Source organism: Triturus cristatus, chromosome 12 (assembly GCF_964204655.1).
Source record: "Triturus cristatus chromosome 12, aTriCri1.1, whole genome shotgun sequence".
NCBI classification, from domain to species: domain Eukaryota; kingdom Metazoa; phylum Chordata; class Amphibia; order Caudata; family Salamandridae; genus Triturus; species Triturus cristatus.
The window spans coordinates 110666310-110689590 of NC_140595.1; the positions used below are offsets into that span (position 1 = coordinate 110666310).

Here is a 23281-nt window from a genome sequence, read left to right on the forward strand (position 1 = left end):
ATTTGTCTTCAGTCAGCAAGGTTGCTCTCCAACTTAAATGCCCTTCAATATCATGCTACTATATGCTTCCGCTTTATTTGTAAATGGATATTTGTTATAGAATATTCGACGCCTCTTTCCCGCTTAAATGATTAGGTTAAAACAAGTATACCCCTTGGAAAATCTAAAAATAATCGTAGTTTGGCCCAACACGGGAGTTACATCACAGACCCTCGGTCCACTCTCTCCCCGCAGCTCTGCTGTGCCGTTTTTTGCCTTCAGACCTCCTCCTTGGGAGGTTCGAGGCTGCTGCCCGCTCCAACTGGGACCAGAATGCCTGCAACCACAGTAACCTTTCTCAGCCGTTTTTTTTTCTTAATTTTTCCCTGTTGTGCCACTGTTATTATGCCCTTCTTTGTCTTGCTCTAATTCCACCACTGTTATTATTTTCTCGTGCCTGCCTGTTCCTTTTGCTGCTGCTGCCCCTCCCCCCTGGAATTCCCCCGCCTCTCACCTCCCCTACTTAATGGGGGACGCTGCGCAGGCACGCTGCGGATGCGTGCAGCGGGCGCGCCAAAGGCAAGCCCGTCTGCTCCCGTCCGCGGCCAGCACCAGGAACCCTGGACCTCCCACTACCCATCGCTACGACACCACCACCCTCCTCGCATCCAACCCTGGAAGACTTAGAGAATGCCAACAGGCCTCGCCGAACACGACCCACTGCCAGTTCTCCTGCCTCCACTGCCACCAGACCCTCACCGCCACCCTGGCCTCCAACACCACAGACGCCTGCACCGGCGACACCCTAAAATGCATCCTCCTCAACGTACGCTCCATACACAAACACGCCATGGAAATCTGGAACCTACTCTAATCTCTCTCGCCCGACATCGCCTTCTTCACAGAGACCTGGACTAACGTATCCTCCGCACCCGACATCAGCACCACCATCCCAGACGGATAAAAGATCTTCTAGAGGAAAGACCACCACAACCACCCAAGAGGGGGCTCGCCATCGCCCACAAGACCACCCTCCGCCTCGCCACCTCCAGCGAAACCTTCTCTGCCGAACACCTGCACTTCCAGATCCAGAACATACCCAAAGCCACACTCCGAGGAACCGTAGTCTACAGACCCCCCGGCCCCCAAACACCCTTTGCCACCACCATCACAGACTTCATCGCACCCCACGCTATTGCCTCAACAAACTACATACTCATTGGAGACATGAACTTCCACCTCGACAACCCCAGCGGCCCAAACTCCACTATCCTTCGTGACAACCTCGCCAGCATCCAACTTAAAACAACTCGTCAACACACCGACCCACAAAGCAGGACACACCCTCAACCCCATCTTCGCAATAAGTAACAGCGTCCGATTCAGCCACACAACGCAGCCACCATTGACCGACCACCACTGCGTACACTTCGCCATCAACAAACCCAAGGCACCCAAACCAGCCCCACGCCCGCCACGAAGGAACTGGAGCATGGTTACTGACGAGCAACTTAACTCCACCCTCACCCGAGACAACCACAACTGGGCACCAAACACAAACGACGCAGCCAGAGAACTCCACACCTGGATCTCCAACTGCGCAGACGAGCTCGCCCCGCTACGCAACCCAGACAGACAATGCCCCAGGAACCCCGCCTGGTTCACCACCGTTCTCAAAGAAGCCAGACGCCTGGAGAAGAAATGGAGAAACACCAAGACAACCAAAAACCACACCACCTACAAGGACGCAATGACGGACTACCACAACCAGATCAGAGCCACCAAGAGGAACTTCATCCACAACAAAATCCTGGCCAACTCCAAGGAACTTTTCAGTGTCATTCAAGAATTCACCAACCCACGCAGTAAAGCCACAGACATCACCCCATCCCAAGACCTCTGCGACAAGCTTGGAACCTATTTCCACCTCAAGATCAAAAACCTCTACGACAACTTCATCGACCATCCACCAGGGGCCACAGACGCCCCTCCCCGCCCCCAGAAACACCATCTCCAACTGGACACCGATCACGGCCGAAGACACCGCCTAGACCATAAAAAGCATCCACTCGGTCAGGCCCCCACCGACCCCTGCGCCCTCACATCTACCACAGAGCCGTGGCCGCCATTGCACCCGAACTACAACGCACCATCAACACCACCTACAAAACAGGCACCTTCCTAGACAACTGGAAGCGCGCAGAAGTCAGACCCCTGCTCAAGAAGCCCACAGCTGACCCCACTGACCTCAAGAACTATCGGCCCATCTCGCTCCTCCCCTTCGCAGCCAATGTTGCAGAGAAAACAGTCAACAGGAAACTGACACGATTCATTGAAGAGAACGCTGTCTTCAACCCGTCCCAATCTGGATTCCGAAGCAACCACAGCACAGAGACCGACCTACTTGCCGCCACAGACTACATCCGCACCCTCCTGAACCAAGGCCACTCCGCAGCCCTCATCCTACTCGACCTATCAGCAGCCTTCAACACAGTCACCCACCGCACACTAGTCACCAGACTACACAACGCAAGCATACAAGGAACAGCCCTGGACAGGATCCGATCATTCCTCACCGGAAGAAGCAAAAGGATCAGACTCCCACCCTTCCTCTCCGACCCCACGTAAATCACCTGCGGAGTCCCACAGGGTTCATCCCTGAGCCCCACCCTCTTCAACATCTACATGGCCCCCCTCGCAGCGCTCATTTTCTCCCTCACCAAAGACCCCACCACTGCCAAACTCAACTTTCAACAAGCATTTACAATGCAACGGTCTCGGCATTGTTAAAGTTAGAGCTATTGGCATTGCTCATGACAATGCCGTTTCTTTAAATGTTTTAAAAACAAAAACATAAACAAAAATAATGTCATGAGCAATGCCAATAGCTCTAACTTTACCAATGCCGAGACCATTGCATTGTAAATGCTTGTTGTTTCTGTGTGTGTGTCATCAAAGCAGCCATAAAAACACATTAGAATCCATGAGTCTTGTTCAATCTGTTAGTATCTTCTGAAAGGAACAATCATAACTAGGGCTCCCAGTTTTAAGGTATTTAGGGCCTTATGTAGGTGGGCTTGCATTTACCACTTCATAAATACCGAATCATACCGATTCGGTATTTATGAAGTGGTAAATGCTATGTAGGTAATGAGTCGGTAAATATTACCGATTCGGTAAAATTCGGTAATTACCGAATCGGTATTTACCGATTCGGTAATGAGGCATTCCCATTGATGGGAAGGTATGCCTCATTACCGAATCGGTAAATACCGATTCGGTAATGGGGGGAACACATGCAAGGGTGGCAGGGTGTCACATTGACACCCTGTTGCACCCCTGATTCGGCCATGTGTGCACATGTGGCACACATACATGCCCTAAGGGCATGTGTGTCTGCCACATTGCACACTTCTAAGCGCTATGAAATGCTTTTACACATCCATTCATTATTTACCACCAACTATTAGTTGGTGGTAAATACCGACTCCAAACAACACCCACACACTCCCCCTACATCTCATTTCTGTATTCGGAATTTACCGAATCGGTAAAATTACCGATTCGGTAATTTTACCGATTCGGTAAATTACCGAATACAGAAATGAGCCCCCTACATCTCAAAAGCCAAAATACCGGCCGGTAACGGTATAATTACCGAAAATCGGCCGTTACCGACCGGTATTTGGCTACCTACATGAGGCCCTTAGTTTTTTTACATTTCCGTCTGTATTTATCCATATTTATTTTTTGTTAATTTTATCTGTATTTATCCATATTTATTTTGGGTTTTTTGGAAAAATTATGCTGAAATTAGTACATTTCCACATTTATTTATCCGATAAATATGCACTCATGCTTGAATCTCTGCCAAGTTTCAATGCTGTGAACACCTGCAGAAGATAAATTAATGCACTTATATGAAAATCTGCACATTTCAGTATTAACCTTGTGTATATCTACTGGTGTTAAAGCCTCTTTCCTAAAATTCATTTCTTTTTTTAACCCCCTTACCTATCAATCTACACAGCTATTGGCCTCCAAGTCATGGCAGACAGTATTTAGAATTTACTCAAAAAGCAACCCAACTTCCGTTTTTATCCACATTTAAAAATAAATACAGACAAGAAAATAAATGTTTTCTGTCTGTATTTATCTGAAAAAATCAGTAAAAACGGAAATCAGGGAGCCTTAATCGTAACATATTTAAAAACATCTTTAGCACCCCTCTTGTTCAGTTTTGTTCAAAACTCCCACCATGTTCCATTATCTGATCTTTAGGAAAATGGGCAATATTTTTGTTTCAGCATTATAGCAAACACTTTACAGTCATTTTCTGCTTTATTCAAAAATTGATGGCTTCTTATTTAAGAGTTTGCCTGTGGCTGCATTTTCATTCTAAAAATTACTTCACAACCTAACATGAATACGCTTTTTCTACTCCTCGTATATTATCACCAATTCTTACTCCCGTCCACTTGTATACATGATCTCTGACCAGCTGTATACAAGACTAGGGGCCATATGTAGGTAATTTCTATTTACCGATTCCTAAATACCGAATTTTACCGATTCGGTATTTAAGAATCGGTAAATAGAATGTAGGTAAAAAATCGGTAAATTTTACCGATTCGGTAATATTCGGTATTACTGATTCGGTATTAACCGAATCGGTAATAAGGAATACCTTCCTATTCATTTGAATGGGAAGCCATTGACTATTACCGATTCGGTAAATACCGATTCGGTAATAGGGGGAGCATATTCAAGGGTGGCAGGGTGTCACATTGACACCCTGTTGCACCCCTGAATCGTGCATGTGTGCACATGTGGCGCACATACATGCCCTAAGGGCATGTATGTCTGCCACATGGCATTTCTAGAAAAGCACAAAATTGCTTTTTAAAAGGTATTCAGTATTTACCACCAACCTGTAGTTGGTGGTAAATAACGAATCCTTAAAACAAAAAAGCACTCACGTGAGTGCTCCCTACATAGGAATTAAGGATTCGGTAATTTACCGATTCGGTATTTTACCGATTCCTTAAAATACCGATTCGGTAAATTACCGAATCCTTAAAACCTGGCTCCTACATTAGAAAGGGCTAAATACCGGTCGGTAACGGGAAAATTACCGATTTTCGGCCGTTACCGACCGGTATTTAGCTATCTACATATGGCCCTAGGTCTTTAATGGTAGAGTTATGTCCCTCAGGGCTGAGATTCGTATCAATAACTGAGATGTACATGATTAATGGCCGCTCATTTTCCCATTTGGAATAACAGAAATGAAATACAAGTCAGGTCCTTTTCTGTTTATTTAAATCACATGCTTCGTATCTCTCGCACTTCTGCACTACATTGTTCCTGAATTTTGAGCCGTTCTCTAATATCCTTCTGCTACATTTTCTTTTTCCCTAGAATGTCCATAGTCATCGTCTGTATTGATATCGCGTTGCTTAGTTCACTGTCGACAATGAATTTATCCTTGACTCGTTTCCCATCAGTCTCCACATTCACCCTCTCTTTGTTGCATTAGGGGATCCCTTATAAGAAATTTCGTAAAGTGTTTTTTAGCAAACTATCACGATTTTACCAAGTAGCTCCAAATGCGTATCTTATTATACTTTCAAGACAGCACTAGATAAAACAGAGCTAACATTATTGTATAGGAAAGGTATCTCCTATTTTATATTTCTACTCAGAGTCTCACAAAAATTTAGGATTTCAGATTAACATTTGACATGGACTTTGTTCATCCTCAGTGGTGGTACATGCATGGTCTGGTGCCTAACTAGTCATTTCTAAATAAGGACGGTCATTTGAAGAGGGTGCACGAAGCTTCCTTAATCAAATTAGGGGGGTCCACCTCTGATCCAATGCCACTCATATACTCCTCTTAGCATTGGATGCTATTGGCCATGCCCTCACAGCTGACCCAATAGTGCTTATCAATATCAGAACAATGTAAATGTCTTGCCTATATTAGGTCAATCATCAGCTGTCTTCTTTCATCAAGTAAACAACTTTAATGGACCCAGCACAATCTGCCTTCTGCACATCACTGCAGCTCTGATGCAACTAGTCTTCTCCGTGTGTTTGATTTAGTGGCACCTTGCTCACCTGTCTTTTCCATGCTGGCAGAAGGCATACTGCTCTAGTTTAACTTTTGTCTTTTTTCATTGGCTTACCGGGTACAGGCGGTGTGTTTAACTCCTTTTTAGTATGAATTCAAGAATCAGTCCCAAGGCCTTCCGCAAGGTTCCCCCTTAAGACGGGCCTTGTTTAATGTCTCAGTATCCCGGTTGCACACTCGTCTCTTGTCCTCTATGAAGATGACACTCAAATTCTCATCAGTTTTGATAACAACCTTGCGCTGCTGCATCAAATTTAAAGAATTACTCTGTTCATTTAGTCAATTGGATGAGTGTACGTTTGTTTATGGTGCACACTGAGAAGACTAAGGTCCTAGTTATAGGCTTGCAATCTGCCTACTTGTTTTCCACTTGGTGATTGGTATAGAACGTATGCTAGTCGCTTCTTACTCTATCTCTAATCTTGGGTATGTCTTTGATGCTTTTGTTTGCACTTTCAGTGCATATCAGTAAAGAGTAAAGGGTCTTCCTTATGGCTCTATTTTAATAGACAGCTTCACAAAATAATTCCACTCTTGTGCATATCTGTTCACCAAGCCATGGTCTAGGTGATCATTCAATATTGTGCTAAGTACTATAACTATTTAATTGAGTATTCCTTTGCTTCTTTTATCAACATTTCAGAGAATCCAGGATGAAGCATTTAATCCCATTTTGGCCTCATTTGGCATGCCCCTATTTCTCCATCTCTTCTCTCGCTGATTTGGTTCTCAATCAAAAAAATGGTCAAACTTAAGAGCCTTTGTCGTCATTTAGACCTGAAGCAATCCTTTCAGCATTTTCATTTCCTTTTCCAACAAAAATCCCCTGAAGAAGGTTTGTTGCTGCAAAGCTAAAAACACATTTGTCCATGACACTCAGGAATATTTCTCCTGATCGGGGACATTGGAACATTTTCCTTATGTTGACCGTTATCATCATCTTTTCCTGTTCTTCCTTAGTTGTGCCTGTCTCCATCACTTCTGCTTGATTGGCAGTGTCTAGGACATCAGCTTTAAAATTGTGTTTGCTATTAAAAACATGTTTACAATCATAGAAACCTACTGAGTACCAACAGAAATATTGCACAATCGGATTAAAGAATTGGGTGTCTTACACTTGGCCTCTGAAATTTCAATTAATTCTAATTGTTCATCCTTTCTTAGTCTTTGCCTTGACAATTTCAATGAGGGTGAATAACTTTTCTTTTTTGTGTTCTAGTTTGCGTTTTAGGCAAAATGTTTTTTTGGGCAACTTTCCATTTTCATTTATGCACTGTAGCCACTTTTGCAGATTTTCAGGCCAGTTTAACCTCCATTTGCTTTAGTTTCAGTATCACTCTCCCCATGAAAACTGTCCTACATTTTTTGGTCTATGGGCCCTCCGTGGGATCTGGCCAAACTCTACTTGTATTGTTCAGGTACCAAACTGTGCTAAATTCTGTTGCCTTTTCCCCTCACCAGCAGTCATTGGTCTCTATGAAGCAGGATTACTAATCTTTTCCCTCACCATCGTTAAATGTTCTTTAGTGGATGGGTTTGCCAACTTCATTTTCCAGTCAAGAGTTGGGTGCTAAACTTAGATAAGAGGAGTGCAGCCTCTTGCAACCTTGTAATTTTATTCTCTCTATCCGCTGGTAGGGAATACTTCACTTTCTGCAGTACTTTTTTTAATGTCAGACCCCAATCCTGTCCAAGTATCTGCTTGAGATTGATTTGGCTTCCCAAAAGACTCATACCTTCTTGAAGTAAGGGTAACTGGTTCTCCATGAAACTTCCTGTGCCCTTCACTCTTACCACTGACACACCGCCTCTTCCCCAATCTATGCGTATGAGACCAATTCAGTTCATTGGAGGCTCATTATGGCTTGAAGTGGTGGTAGTTCTATCCCTCCATGACAGTCATCAGTATGCTGCTGCATGTGTATGACAGAATATCTCACACAAAAATATCGTCTGACAGAAATATTGTGACTTAAATATTATTTGCAAACATATTGTCGGATTTGTTCCAGAATTTCTAATGTTATCTCCAATTGTTGTGAAGAATATTTAGGGGACAATATTTTGGTTAAGATATTCTGGTACCATACCTCCTGCAGCCTTTGCTCAAATTGCCACAGCACATCATAAGTGACATGTAGCCAATCTATTCTTCCCAGCCAACACCACTAAGCATTCTGGGGCATATTATCAAGACAGGCGATAAAATTATCGCCGCTTTAGCGGCAGAAATCTGCAGCTAAAGCGACGATAATGGGCTTGATAATATGCTCTATGGAATTCCAATTGAACCCCATGTTAGATGTGAAGGACATCTAACGGGCTTCAATTGGAATTCCGTAGAGCATATTATCAAGCCCATTATCGCCGCTTCAGCGGCAGTTTTCTGCCGGTAAAGCGCCGATAATTTTATCGCCTGTCTTGATAATATGCCCCGCTGTGACTTGTAGACACATACTCCAGATAGGAAAAATGAAACTGCAAGCCCCACAGAGTTCAGCTCTGCTAGCTGTAAAAAAAACAGACCAGGCTAATAGGTGACCTCATGACATGTGGACATTTGACAGATGCATGTTTATATTTGGAGTATCACAAGAGACCCAAGTGCATTTGTGCCGGGATATTGACTTTGACTTTGGCATCAACATAGTAGCTTCCGTTTATCACACAGAGGCCTCCTATGCATAAAATGATCACTGGGCAGACAATCCTAACACAGAGGGTTTGTCCACTAGAGAAAGGTGTTCATTGACCAAAGCCCTCCTGCAATAGAATTTGCAAACTTCCAAACCTTATTGGTTGGTAGGTAGTTGAGTTGTGTTTTACAAGATCTGTTTGGTCCCTTATGCTTGCTCCTGGTGTTATACTGTTTGATTAGTGTTGTAATTGTTCTTTTTGTATGACAGGTGATGTCCGAAGGTGGTCCTCAGCCACAGTCCATCATTCACTTCTCCATTAGTAATATGACGGTGGCAGTGGTGAACCGTCTGGGGCAGGTGACAGCGATAGCAGTTGGTGTTGCCCAAGTGCATGGCACCATTCAGGCCATCAATGAGGACACTGGCAACGTTATGGTCTTCTCCCAGGTACCTGATGTAATATCTGTTCAACAGCCGCTTTTTTTTCTGATAAATGTGAATAATACTTAAGGCTCATATTTCATTATTTTCTGTAGCTTCCACTCTTATTGCTCCTAATGTCAGCCTACTGTTTTAGCTCTTCTTTTCCACACTAACTCCTTCAATCAGCTATCTCGAACATGCCTCAGTGTCTTCCAACGCAACCATTCTTTTCTCTCACTCCACCTTCTATCGCTTCTTGCTCTAGCCATGGTTCAGTGTCCATCCTTTTATTCAACTCTTTACCACTTTTACCAACTCTCACCCTCTTCCTCCCACTCATCACCTATTATTATTCATTACTAATATTTTACGTTACCCCCAACCCACTGCTACACTTTCCATCTGACCATTTTCCTTTTTCTTCACCATTCATCTCCTTTTTGTCACATCTCTTTGTGTTTAAGCATCCCTCTCAATGTCTGCCACCTATAAACACTTGCTTCCCATTTTCATGCGTTTATTCTCCTTCCTCTGATCTCTGATCTCCTATTCACAGCTCATTTTTGCTGTAATGAGTTCACCATCCTCTCCTAATAACCCCTCACCTGTTCTCCAGTGATGTTCTTTGATGAGCGCTCTTCTCACTGATGCAGCGGAGTTTACCAGCTCTACACATTCATACACGCAACACTCATTTTGGGCCCATATACATTCATACATTCAAACAGCTAGTAAATATCCACTGGTCATCAATTTTGTTTTACCCTAGGAAACCTTTATACCAGTATTCTTACCATTCCTGTCTCCTGAGTAAATGCACAGTCAAAAGATCTAGTAGTAGATTAGAATAGGGAGGAAATCCAATAATGCATTTAACTTTTATTCGAAAGAATCAGAGTTTCAAAAGGTTATCTGAATTAATAATTTTTTGAGTCATATCAGAATACACATGGATAATACCAGAATTCTCCATCAGGAAAAATAGTACAGTTAGCTAATAATCAATTTGCATTAATTAATTCTTGCAATGACAGCACCTGAGGAGAGAAAGGATAGAGAACAAGCACAGGACATTTACCCTACAATTATATTTACCTTGAAATGGTGTGAGGACCCCGACATTAGCGTGTCAAAGATTCAGGATAAGCTCAGGACAGGGAAGGTGACCTCTTCTAGTGTAACGCCAGCGTTACACCCCTCTCTGGTGCTACTCTAACCGGCTTGGGCTCGTCCGGACCCCTTCCTAGATGTGCCTCCTCGGTTGTTCCGCGAATTTCCCTAGTATTGGATTCTTCAGTCAGATTGCAGCAAAATCGGGCAGCATCTCAGCATAGTATCAGCATCTCAGCATCAAGTGTGTCTAACTAACTAGAACTTACCTCTGTTATACCAATTCAAATGTATGATCCACCCCCAAATGTTTCAATTCCATGTTCACCCGCAATTTGATTGGGCCAAGCAGTGGGGTGAGGACATCACACCAAACTGAGTGCAATATTTTTCTTTAGTCTATTGTCTAGCTCCCCGCCCCTTAATTTTAATACCCACAAGCTTTATTCCCACAAGTATTTCATATGTGGATCGATAAGTCTATATTATAATGTAGCGTCCTCTTCCTCTCGTAGGGTCAAGAGTTGGTTTTCCCATGTCCTTGCTGGGCTTAGGGTTTGGCAGTCAGTCAATTACTTCACTTGTTCCAGGACAAGCAACCGTTGCGCATGCGTAGAAGGCACAAGGAAACAGAGATGCGGTCACCCTCCAAGGCCCAAATACGAACTATTAATAAAGTCAGAGAAGAACATGAAAGAATAAAAAATTAATTGAATTCACTGTATACCACTTCTACTCTTAACCCCATTTACTTAATAAATCTTTTGCATTAATGGCTTAGTAAAACTTGCATAGGTTAGTTTCAGCACAGCATGTGCGTTTGTGCGTTACTTTGAAGCAGCCATATTAGAAGCTATTGCGCAGCTGCAGAGTTTTCCCCCCAAGCGACAGAAGACGTCATACTACATAGATGTAGTAGACGCATGCGCAAAAGAGTTCCCACATTTTTGGCGACCATTTTAGGACACTCGGGTTATTCATTAGTGAAACACATAGGAAAGCTTCCCCTAGATTCAAATGTAAAATGTGGTGCACTGTTAGTACTCACAAACGGGTTGATTATAATGTTGCAGGTTATTTGAGAGGATTGCATATGAGCAAGTTTCTCTTTATGCGAAACCTTGCTCCATCATCACCTGAACCTCTTATGATGGATGCTGCCTTCACCTGTTCTCTTATGGGCACTCCTTTTACCTCTCTTCTCATCCAATGTCTGCTCCTTTCACACCTCCCTCCTTTGATGGTTACTCAATTCACATCCCTCTCCTAAGATGGCTAGTCCTCTCTCTTTATAGTCCTTTGATGGGTGACCCTCTCTTCTGTCCGTACCTCCCTGTTATGTTGGCTGCTCGCCTCACCTTTCCCTCTCCTTATATGGGTGCTCCTTTCACCTCTCACTACTGTGATACTTGCTACTCTCACACCTCTCGTATTAACAGGGTTCTTTTCCAGACCTTTCCCTCCTATGATGGATCCTCCCCTGGCCAGTACCTCCAAAGTTGGTTCTTTTTAGGTCGAGCCTTGCGCAGTGCACATGCGATGCTCTAGGAGAAGGGCCTCTTGGAATCCCTCCACACTTTCATAAAACTTGTGTGTGTGGCTTTAGTTTTGCCACACATTCTATAGGCCTTTGCGTGTGGCTTTCAAAAATTGAAAGCACGCAATTGGCCAAAGGCGGGTGCATGTCCCGCCTTCTCTCTAAACGTTGACTCCCATGGCCTAGGGGTCTCGGGAGTGAGCAGCAGCGCGGCCGGGTGCCAGCTGCATTCCTTACATTCCTGGAAGTGCGCCCGCGCACCACTCGAGGTCCTGTCTTCACACAAGCGTGCTTTATCTTCCGCTTGCAATCTGCTCTTTTACTGCCGAGGAATTGTGACTGAGTGCACCTTTATTGCAGCTTATAGGTCTCTTGACAGCAACAAGCTGCATCGCTCAAGCCTGAGGCGGCCTTTGTTAGAGCCCTCTGGGCACAGGAACACAGAAAATACACACACCGTCATTATCAATGCGTCGCAAAGAACAGGCGTGCGTAGGAGGGTAGAAAGACGTGGCCTTTCCATTCTTCCCAGACTTAAACCAATCTCTAGAATCAAGAATACCAACGTGCTTGCTGGAGAACATTTTAGAACTCTTCTTGCCACTGTTCGTTCTCTCTAACCAACGTCCTTTGAATGGTTGTCGGTCGTCAGGGTCACGTGGCGGCCTATGGAGAGCGGTTCTCCTAGTCACCTTCCCACAGTCGCTTATAACATTGACGCATCCACACAAGGTTGAAGTTTACGTTGCAGCCGGCTGTGGTGGCGTTAGTCCTCAGCCCTGGTGTAAGGACATGCCTCATCATAGCAGTGGGTTTATTTTTACGTGCAAGTGTTTTGCGGGGTGTAAATCACAAGCTCGCACGTGGTACACTGCTCGGACTTATCTGGGGCCTGCCAGCCGTTGTATTAATAGAACCTGCTGCATTTTCTTTTCATAAAAACATGAAGAGCAGTTTGGTGGTAAAATGTCCTGGGTTTTTCTCTGTTGTCAGTCTGGCAGCCTCATTATGCGGCTAAAATTGGGCTGAAGTCACTCACTTCATACTCCTCTATTTTAAAACTCTTTTAGCACATGCATGTGCGCGGGAAGTATGCATCTGGGACCCTGTTTACTCACTTAAACATTTAAACATGCCTTTATTAAATAAATAGGCGGGGTTCCTTTATATGTCCATACCAAGACGACACAACAGACCTTCTCCTGCTTAGTCACCAGACTACTGAACAAGAGCACCAAATGCATAAGAACCAGCCCATCTCTTCCTGAAAAAATCTAGAAGCACAACTTTTCAGGTTTTTTCTGTTTCTACAGTTGTTTCCCTACCAGGAAGAGCCAGGTACTAACTATGCAAGTGGCACAAATATGCAGTTTGGAAAGTTAATGTTAATTGTTCTATATAATTGAAATGCTCAATATAACACGCATGGTTCCTCAGTGGCTAGGACTACATTCAATAAATAAAGGAAATTGTGTTCGACCTTGATCCAGAACTTACGTGATGCTCGTTTCTATAATCGGTGGTTATCGTGAACATGGGCACGGATCCTTACCGAAGTTGTGTTTGCAAAGTCCTGTGCACCAGGACGAGCAGGCCCATCTTTATTGCTGGTGGTGCCCGGAGTTACAATCTTTTTGCTGCCCCATCCACCCCCTATGACCTCTTTCTCAACTGATTCCCTCACTACCACCCTCCAACAGTGCCCCTGATCTCTTCCTAGCCCCTCTCTCACATTCATGTATTTTTTAGCACTACTCATAATAGTATTGGGTGTCAGAGCACATTACATCACACACATTATATAGAGACAATGAATCATACATGTCTAAATCAGTCTTTGGAAAATGTTACATGAAACAATTTATAACCTTCCACAAGAACAAAAAAACTAAAAGACATTTGTTCTGTTAATTCTCTTTTTAATAGGGTCGTTCAGTTCTACATAATATCTTCTTAGTTTTATGTAAAATAAAAATAAATACAACGCTTTTTTATTATAACTTCACAATATGCTGCACAGCAGCCACACTGCTCTACACCATATCCCTAAAAACATTGGCAAAGCCAATAGCTGTGGCTAAACACTTCTAAGGTCCCAAAGGCAAGACCTATTGGCTATGCCGATGCTTGTTTCCTTTTCTGCTCCTGTCACTTCACCAGTGACCTGGATATGGTTGCATCTCCTCTGTGAGTGCTCTTTGATAATTTTCTCTGTAAGTTCTCTTTGATCATCTCCTGTGTGAGTACTCTTTGCTCTTGTGGCCGCCTGGTGCTCAGACAGACTATGCCGCCTCCAAACTTTCTATTCCATTTCTACAATCTTTCCAAATATTCCCTTTACAGGATTGTGCTGAGGTGGAGGTGGTTACGCTGCGAGGAGTACGGATCCACACACCTGCAACGCGTCTGATCACGGGAACTAAGGTGGGTGCTGCAACCCAAGTATGTGTTTTTGTGCCAAGAAAGGAGTGGGAGAAAACATGTGGCTCACTGTTTAAGAGATCATTGAGGTAGCTCTCCCTTGGGGCAGCTCGTGCTCACAAGATGTACTGGCAGTAGTAATGGCTATTTTTTGACTTTTTTTTTTTCAATTTTCTTTCAGTGGGAGAATGTCTTGCACCTGGTTTTATTTCCAACGCTAATCTTACTGATACATTCTCTTCACAACTTATCCTAAATCAACATAGGTGAAAAGTCTTAAAAGGGAGGAGAAGGCTGCCACCCACATCATCACCAAGTTCCTTGGCACCACAAACACATATTTAAACAAGTGCAGATGACTCAGAATAAGTAGGTTTTCACAAATTGCCCAAGGGATTAGAGATCGTTCAGATTCCAAATGGACTCCAGACAGGAGTCCTTTTACCTCATACATTGAAATCCTTGTTTGGTACGGATTCAGACGACTATGATGTGAATGAAGAAATAGGCCAAACATACCACGAAGACAATTGGTATGATGACCTCCAAGAAACCAGTGTCCTTGATACTTCCCCTGAGCCTGGACTTCTTTCACCCCCAAGCCTTGCCACTGACGAGAGTGCATCTTTCGCAGTGGTCATATGTAGGGCAGCCGAAGTTCTCGACATCCAGCTTCCCACCTTAGGGGTCAAAACCAATGTCTTGATGAAAGTGCTCCAGCCATGGTGAACATCTAACGAGCCCCTACTACTCTTCAATTAGGGACTCAAGGCGCCAAAGCCAAACCTTGTTGTGGCCCATCAGTCATTACCGTATTGCGAGACGCCACTGCTCTGCCCTGGGCGACCCTGCATTTTTCTCTCAACATCCTTCCCTGAAAGATTAGTGGTTCAAATGCCTACCAGGGGGATGAACCCAAATACCTTTGCAACTACTCCTGCCTCTGCATTCAAGCTAGCCTGGCTGATGAGGGCTGTTAGCCCGAAACTGATCCCAGGATGCTTCCGGTCCAGGAAAGACATGGCTTGGCAGTTCGGGCTGGACTGTTCCCATGAGGCACAGGGTCAAGACTGATTTGCATATAGCTGTGTCTGAACTGGGGTGGCGAAGTGAGCTAAAGAACGATGATGGATTCAACCCAGATCTGTGACTGGGGGTGAGTGTTTGAAAAGTTTCAGCGCTCCGTCCATCAGTTCATTGTGTGTCTACTCCTGCCTCTATAGATATCCCTGGACGAAACTCTGAAGCTGAATCCTGGAACTTCGACGCTCTGCTAAAGACTAGAGGACTGAGGAAATCTCCCTCTGGGTCAAGGAGTGACTCCCCTGCTTGGCAGAGAATCCACTGAAGATTGTCGACCTAGTCACCCCGAGTGACCCGTGGGCCGTCATTTTGTGTTTCCGCTCGAGGTCCCTTCGGGATCCCTGGCTCGTCGACTGGTGGGTCCCTGTGAAGGTAACTTTGATTTTCCTTCAGCTTCCCTGGTTGCTCCAGACGTGCCCTGACTCCCAACCAAGTGGTGAGTCCCTCAGACCTTGCTGGTCTGCACCGAAGCATATTTCTCCTTTCTGCGTGGGTTGCTGTTGCTAAGGCTTGTTGTGTCCAATTGGGGCACCGACGCTGCAGCACTCGACATCCTTTGTGGGACAGCTCAAATCCAGCTCCTGGTCATCCTCGACGCCTCCTGGTGGCTGAAGAGTCAAGCTTCACCTTCTTCACCTGACACACCCGACATCGGTGGGCATCCACCTATCGTCCTCCTGGTCACTGGCAAGTGACCCTGACTTTGTCCCCTCTGCTTTCAGGTTCTTCTCATCTTCGATCCAGGCATGGATCTCTTTGGACACTTCGCATCTTCCCGGCAGCAGCACTTCTTTGCCAGCTTCCATTGAAAACGACGATGCGACCCGACACCATTTGACACCTATGCACCCGGCTTCCCTGTGTGAGGTAACACGAGTACTCCGATGCTCCTGTGGGTGTTGACCCTAGAACTTCCTAAGTCCCAAAGGGTTTGGTCCTGACTCATTTCTAAGTGTCCCTAATCTTTAAAAATCTAACCGCGACTTTCCCCATAGAAGCTAACGGGAGCTCGCGGCTGTGTTCTCACACTGCACACGGCCCCCATGGGTCCCCTGTGTCACTACCTTGGGTGGTTCCTTGGGGTCCCAGTGATTCTACAGGCTCTAGGTCTTCTGTCTAGTTAAGTCGTGGTTCTTATACCACTATTTTAGTATATGGTTTGGCTGCGCCTAGGGCCTGACGTGTATTTGTGCTATTTTACTGTTATATTTGAAGTGTAACTTATGTGTTTTGACCTCTCGTCTCATAAAGAGACGAGGAGGGTGTGTTTAGAAATAAATAGATATATTTTATATATATACCTGGTGTGGTTGTCTTTCATTTAGCCATTCAAGAGATTATAGACTGGTAAAACAAGCTGATTTACATTCCTTCAAGCCTTAGCCTGAAGGCTGCTCTCCATAGCTACCACTAGGATAGCTTTCAATAAAGGTTGTCTTTAACCTATCATCAATAAGAGGTTGTTTGGGGGGGCGTGGCTTGGTGAGCCAAGATGGCGGACGCGTCTTGAGCCGGCTCCCGCCCACCCGCGGCATTTATCCTGAAAATATCCTGTCCCCCGGTGATGAGGTGCCCCGCTTGAATGCAGTGGAGGGCGGCTGGCGGCGGCGGCAATCTGGGCGACTTTGAAGGCCCGGAGCCCCTGCGAATCGCGTTGCGGCCGAGCAGCGGCTCCGGCCTGGTGCAGCGCGGCGAGCCACGGCCTCGCGTGAGAGGAGAGGCGGGGCCAGGCTTGCCTATGTGAGGCGGTGGTAGCGCAGTGTCCCCGGGCAGGCGGAGCCCCCGACGGCGGCGATTGTGGCAGGCGGCGCAACGGCGCCCTGGGGACGAGAATTTAGCCCAGCCCTGGTGGGGACCGACGGAGGCATCCTGGGGCTCCCTGGACTGGGGGAGCCCACGTGGCGGTGAGTGTCCCGGTCAGGCGGAGGGCCCGGAATCGGCACGGCGCCCCGGTCCCCAGTGCGCCGCGTCCCGGAGGTCCTGTGTTCCCCCCCCCCTTCCAGACGTGCCAGTGAATTGGGGGGGTCAGCGACCAGATCGGGTCGGTGGGGGGGTGAGGAGACGGTGGGACACGACGGCGATTGACCGCGGTGGTCTGGCCCGGTTGGGAAGGGCTGCAGCTATCTGGACCCTGGTGATGATGGGGTTCGTCTGAGTTGGCCGGCTGGATTGGCGTGGGGTCCGAGGCGGCTCCGGTGCAGCGTTGGTGGAGCGGTGCCTGGGTCCCTCGGGCTGAGATCAGGCCCAGTCCGGAACGGGCCGGGAGCAAGCGGAGCGGCTGGGGCCCTGCCTTCATGACTCGTCTCTGATAGCTGGGGCGGCAGACGTGCTTTAGGGGCACTATCCTGGAAGTGGCTACGCAGGGGGGGCGAGAGCCTACCGGCGGGCCCGTTTAATCCAGCAGGGCCGTGGCATTGGTGTCAAGGACTGTGACGATGACCAAGGATAAACATGGCGGGGGCGCTGCGAAGCAGGAGCCAATTGATAAATACACGGGCTCTGGCCAGGCAGGGATGGCCGCGGGGGCTCTTCGGTGGTGGCGCTGGATAATGCGGCCCTCCTAGCAGCTATAACGCAGTCCCGGGACATGCTGGATGCCAAGATCGGGGCAGTTGGTTCGGATGTGATGCTGCTGCGCCAGGATCTGCGCAACGCTGTGACCCGCATCACGGAGACTGAAACCAGGGTGTCTGGTGTGGAGGATGAGGTGGTGACGCTAAGGAAGCGGGTTGAGGCCCTGGAGTCAACGCAGCGGGGCCTGGCAGGCAGGGTCGAGGACGCAGAAGGGCGGGCCCGCATGAATAACCTGCGCTTTGTGGGATTTCCGGAGGGCTGCGAGGGGAACAACATGGAGCGTTTCCTCTCTCAGTGGCTGGAGGGATGGCGCCCGCATGATTCGCTGTCCCGTTGCTTTGTGGTGGAGCGGGCGCATCGGGCGCTTGTCCAGAAACCGCCGGTGGGGGCCCGTCCTGGGCCAATTATAGCTAAACTCCTGAACTATCATGACAGGGATGTCATTCTCCGTCAAGCCAGAGAGAAGGAACACCCCTTCAGTTTGAAAACTCCCGTATCCTCATATTCCCGGACTATACGCGCATGGTCCAGCAGCAGCGCCAGTCTTTCTTGGCGACCAAGGCCAGGCTGCGAGAGCTTCATCTATCCTACGCTCTTCTCTATCCAGCACGCCTGAGGGTTGTCTACGAGTCCCGAACATTGTTCTTTGAATCACCTGAGGAAGTCTTTAAATGGACAGACGAGACAATAACGCTGCGTCCCCATTCACTCCCGGGTAGGGAATCGGACTCATCCCAGAACGAGGCGGCAGGAAACAATCCCAAGCGACAGCAACGTTCTAGATCCCGCTGCCGCAATAAGTCCGGGGGGGGCCTGGCGTGGGCTGGTCCGGAGGCAGGCAACCCGCCGGTTGGATCCTGAGGGCCTTGGAGCTCCCTGGGCTCGGTTCTTACTGGCCTCTGCGGCATGGACTAGCCGTTGGCTGCGCCATCATCTTTTGTGTTTGGGGTAGCCTTGGCCCGGGGGACTGATGTAGAGGGCAGGTACCCCTGTAACAAGTTGCGGGTGGGGAGTTTGGGGGTTCGTGGTGTGGGGCAAGTTTGGGATTCATTGGATGGGAACTCCTGAGGGTCACGGTTTGGGCCTGGGGAAGTCTCTCACCGCGACAGGTACTTCAATGTTTGTGAGGTATGGGGTGGGGGGGTGGGGTTGGGGGGTCAGTTGGGTAGTTGGGGTTCTAGATTAGGGGTTGACCGCACCTTAGTACAGAGCTGGGCTTGGGCGGGGCCGGACGTCGGCATCCTGCCGTGACCATTATGTTTTGGTTCTGCTCCCTATGGCGGCACATTCCCGGGGGCCTAGCGAGCGATTAGCCGCCATTAAAGTGTTGAGTTGGAATGTCCGGGGTGCCCTGGATAAGATTAAGAGGGGGGCGATCCTGCAATACGCAAAGAGGGCCTCGGCAGATGTGCTGCTCCTACAGGAGACGCACCTGCTGGGGCCGAAAGTGCTATGCCTCCAACGCTATGGATACACACAAGTGTTCCACTCGGGATTTGTCCAGGGCTCTAGGGGTGTGGGCATATTAGTACACAAGCGGGTTCCCTACGTGCATTCTTGGACCTGGGTGGACATGCATGGGAGGTACATCTTTGTTCTGGGGCGGATAGGGACGGAGCAGGTGGTGTTCGGTAGTGTGTACGGCCCCCCCCCCCCCCGTCCTGGACATTTGCTGAACAACTCATGGCCCACTGGGCGGATATTTCGGAGGTTCCTAGGATTATAGGGGGGACTGGAATGATGTGATGGATCTCTCTAGAGACCGACTGTCGGAGGGCCGGGCGAGAGGGGAGGGTGGGCTGACGAAACTTAATGCGCTGGTAGGCGGCCTTGCGTGGGTGGATGCCTGGAGGCGATGTAACGGTGCTGCCCGTGCGTACACATATCTGTCGGCGGTGCATGGTTCCTTGTCTCGACTCAATTATTTCTTCCTATCCGGGGCCGCGGAGTCCCGGTTAGAGGCAGCGGAGATCCTTTCGCGAGGGTTGTCGGACCATTCCCCGGTGTCCGCGGTGATACGGATGGGGGGCGCGGGGCGGCCGTTTCGCTGGCGGCTTTCGGTGTGGCATCTACAACACAATGACTATAGGGTGCATATGACCACGGCGGTGGATCAATATTTGTCCCGGAATGTGGGATCCGTGCCGGGGGCGGACATGTTGTGGGAGGTGCTGAAGCCGACACTACGCGGAGCGGATATCTCATACTGTGTGGCGGCCCGTCGTGAGCGCCGAGCGGGGCTAGTTCGGGCGGAGGCAGAGGTCATGGAACTGGAGCGTAGGGGCCGGGAGGAGGGGGGCGGGGTGGTTCGTCGGCAGCTGCTCCACGCTCAGCAGACATATGGCTCTCTGCTGTTTGACGAGGCACGTCAGGCGTGGCTGGCCACTAGGAGTCGGGTGTACCAATGGGGGGACAAGTCGGGTGCAATGCTGCACAGACTGTGTCAGGGGGTGTACCACAGTCAAGACCTCCCGGGGATAGTGGACTCAGGGGGCATGAGTCCCTGTGACAGCCTCGTGGAAGCGGACGTGGAGCGGTTCGTGCACGATCACCCTATTACGACGTTATCAGAGGCAGCGAGGACGGCCTTGGACCTTCCGCTGACAGTGGAAGAGCTAGGGGAGGCGTTGGGTGGCCTGAACCCGGACAAGGCCCCGGGCCCGAATGGGTCCCGAGTGAGTTCTTTAAGAAATATTTCTTACAGCTGGGTCCGCATTATACGGCGGTGGTGGAGGAGGCCCGGGAGCGGGGACTATTACCCCGGAACTGGAGGCACGCTGAGATTGTAGTGTTCCACAAGCCGGGCAGACCCCCGGAGGAGCACGCCTCATATCGTCCGATCTCCCTCCTCAATGTGGAGGCCAAAATCCTGGCGAAAGCATTGGCTAATCGTCTCTTGCCATACATCACCTCGTTGGTCCACCCGGACCAGGCGGGATTTATGCCCACGCGTGCCACGCGACATAACATTCGGCGGGCTCACGTGGCGATTGCTGAAGTGCGGCGGTTGGGGGTTCCAGCAGCCCTGTTGGCAGATATGGACCGAGCGTTCGACTCCCTTAGCTGGCGCTATATGTTCCTGTCATACGTGCGGCTACTCTATACGGAACTTACGGCGTCAGTCAGGGTGGCGGGGGTGTCCTCATCGGCGTTTCCGGTACGACGTGGAACACGCCAGGGGTGCCCCCTGTCCCGTATCTGTTTGTCCTCGCCATGGAACCCTTGGCGGTGTGGGTGCGGATGGACGCGTAAATATCTGGATTTGAGTGGGAGCATGGCCTAGCCGACCATATAGCCCTATATGCGGACGATGTCCTATTTTTCCTGACGGATCTGGACCACACGGGGCCCCGGATACTCCGTATTATGCAGATTTTTGGTGAGACGTCGGGTCTATTCATGAACCCCCTGAAGTCTACCCTGTGGGTATTGGGGGGTCCGACTCAGTTGCAGGGCTGGGCGTCCCCGGTGCGAATTGCGGTGGGGGGGCTTCAGTACTTAGGGGTGTTCTTGTCACGTACCCAGGCGGTTTCTTGGGGGCGAAACGTGGTGCCCGTGTGGGAGTGTGTGTGTCAGGACATTAAATTGTGGACCCGCATGGCGCTCACTATCTTTGGCCGGTCCGCGATTTTTAAGATAGTGGCTCTTCCCCGCCTGTTGTACCAGTTGCAGAATCATCCGTATGGGATTCCACCGGACTGGTTCCATCGGGTGAACGCGACCCTGGGTCAGTTCTTGTGGGCGGGTGGGGCAGTTCGGGTGGCCCTGTGGACGTGCTTCCTCTCACAGTACGACGGGGGTCTGGCTACGTCAGACCTGCTGTCTTATTATCAGGCCTCCCACTTGCTTGTCTTGAATGAGTGGTGGTATGGGGATAGGGGGGACCCAGCATACGCGGTGGAACGGCGGCTCATGGTCCCACACATGGTACACACTTTGCTCTATTCCTTCGTACATCGGGCGCGCCTGCCGCCAGTGACGCAGGTAGTTTTTCGGATTTGGCGCCAGGCGCTGGCGCGCATTGGATGGTGGAACGTTCTCACGTGGGAAACCCCCCTGTGGCACAATGGGGGACTACCACAGATGGCAGCCCTGTCAGGGTTTGAGGGGTGGGACTGGATAGGCATATCCACCATAGGCGATGTAGTGCGGGACTGCGCTTTGAAGTCTTTCCAGGACCTTCAACAGGAATTCAGCATGCCGCGGACGCAGTTCTATAGGTACCTACAGTTTTGCCATGCACTCTCCCCAAGCCTGGCGGGCTTAGACTCTATACCAGACTTTAGCCCAGTGGAAGCGAAGCTCTTCATGGGTGACCTCCAGGAGCGGAAGATCTCCAAGATCTACCGAACGCTTGTTATTCATGGCTCCCCCTCGCTCCAGCGTCTGGACGGAGGCGCTGGCCTCGCCCTGGAGGGCAGCCATAGCTATCCGACTACGCCTCATACAATTTAAATACTTACATAGGGCCTATTTTACCCGAAGGAGGTTGTGGCGGGCGGGCCTGATAGCTTCTCCGGAGTGTCTCCGATGTGGACGGGAGGAGGGCTCTTTCCTTCATACAGTATGGCTTTGTGGGTCGCTTTCCCGGTTTTGGAGAGGGGTATTGTCATGCTTATCCGAGGTGCTGGGGTGGGATCTCCCCGCGGATCCTAAGTTGACACTGCTGCACATTATGGACGATATTGGCGACAACATATACAAGAGACACTTACTGCTGTTGGGCCTTACCCTGGCCAAGAGGGACATCGCGCGGGCATGGAAGGCCCCTACGGCTCCCTCTATGAATGTATGGAAGAGGGGTCTGGATTTTAGCATGGGCCTGGAACTTCCCATCTTTGCAGCTAGGGGGTGCCCCCGTAAACACTATAAGATATGGAAGCGCTGGGCGAATTACAGGTGCCTTCCCCTGGAGCCGGCCCCGGAGGAGCTAGAGGAAGTGGTTATCTAGGTCCCTCGGGGAGAGTGGGCAGGTGCTGGGACTGGGGTTGGAATTGTCGGGCTTATGCTCATTACAGATGTTGCTGGTTAGATTTGGTACAGTGCGGTCGGGGGGGGGATCCGGGACGCGGGGGGGGTGTTGGGGGGTTGTTTTTCAACTGAAATGCATTTTCAAATATATTAAAAACACTTAAAAGAGCTAAAATGTTCATAATGGATACCAAACTATACCAAATGCACATGTAAATCTTCCTCAACGTTCGAACCATGTGGACTTTTTGTATTAAACATCAGTATATATTTTGACTCCAGTTTACGTAATTTTTTCTCTCTGTCACCCCCTCTTTGTTCCTTGGGGATTTGATCAATAGCAAAATATACTAGTTCATTGGCATTGCCTTTGTGTATTTCGTTCATGTGACGTGCCACTACATAGTT

The 23281-nt window shown here is 48.7% G+C and overlaps 1 protein-coding gene across 1 annotated transcript in view; it reads left to right on the forward strand.

The window, feature by feature from the left end:
- NUP210L (nucleoporin 210 like) overlaps positions 1-23281 on the forward strand; it is a 358615-nt gene that overhangs the window by 226480 nt on the left and 108854 nt on the right. The window contains exons 25-26 of the mRNA XM_085637033.1: positions 9022-9201; positions 14168-14248. Coding sequence (XP_085493159.1) covers positions 9022-9201; positions 14168-14248 — 261 coding nt within the window. The remainder of the gene's footprint in view (positions 1-9021; positions 9202-14167; positions 14249-23281) is intronic.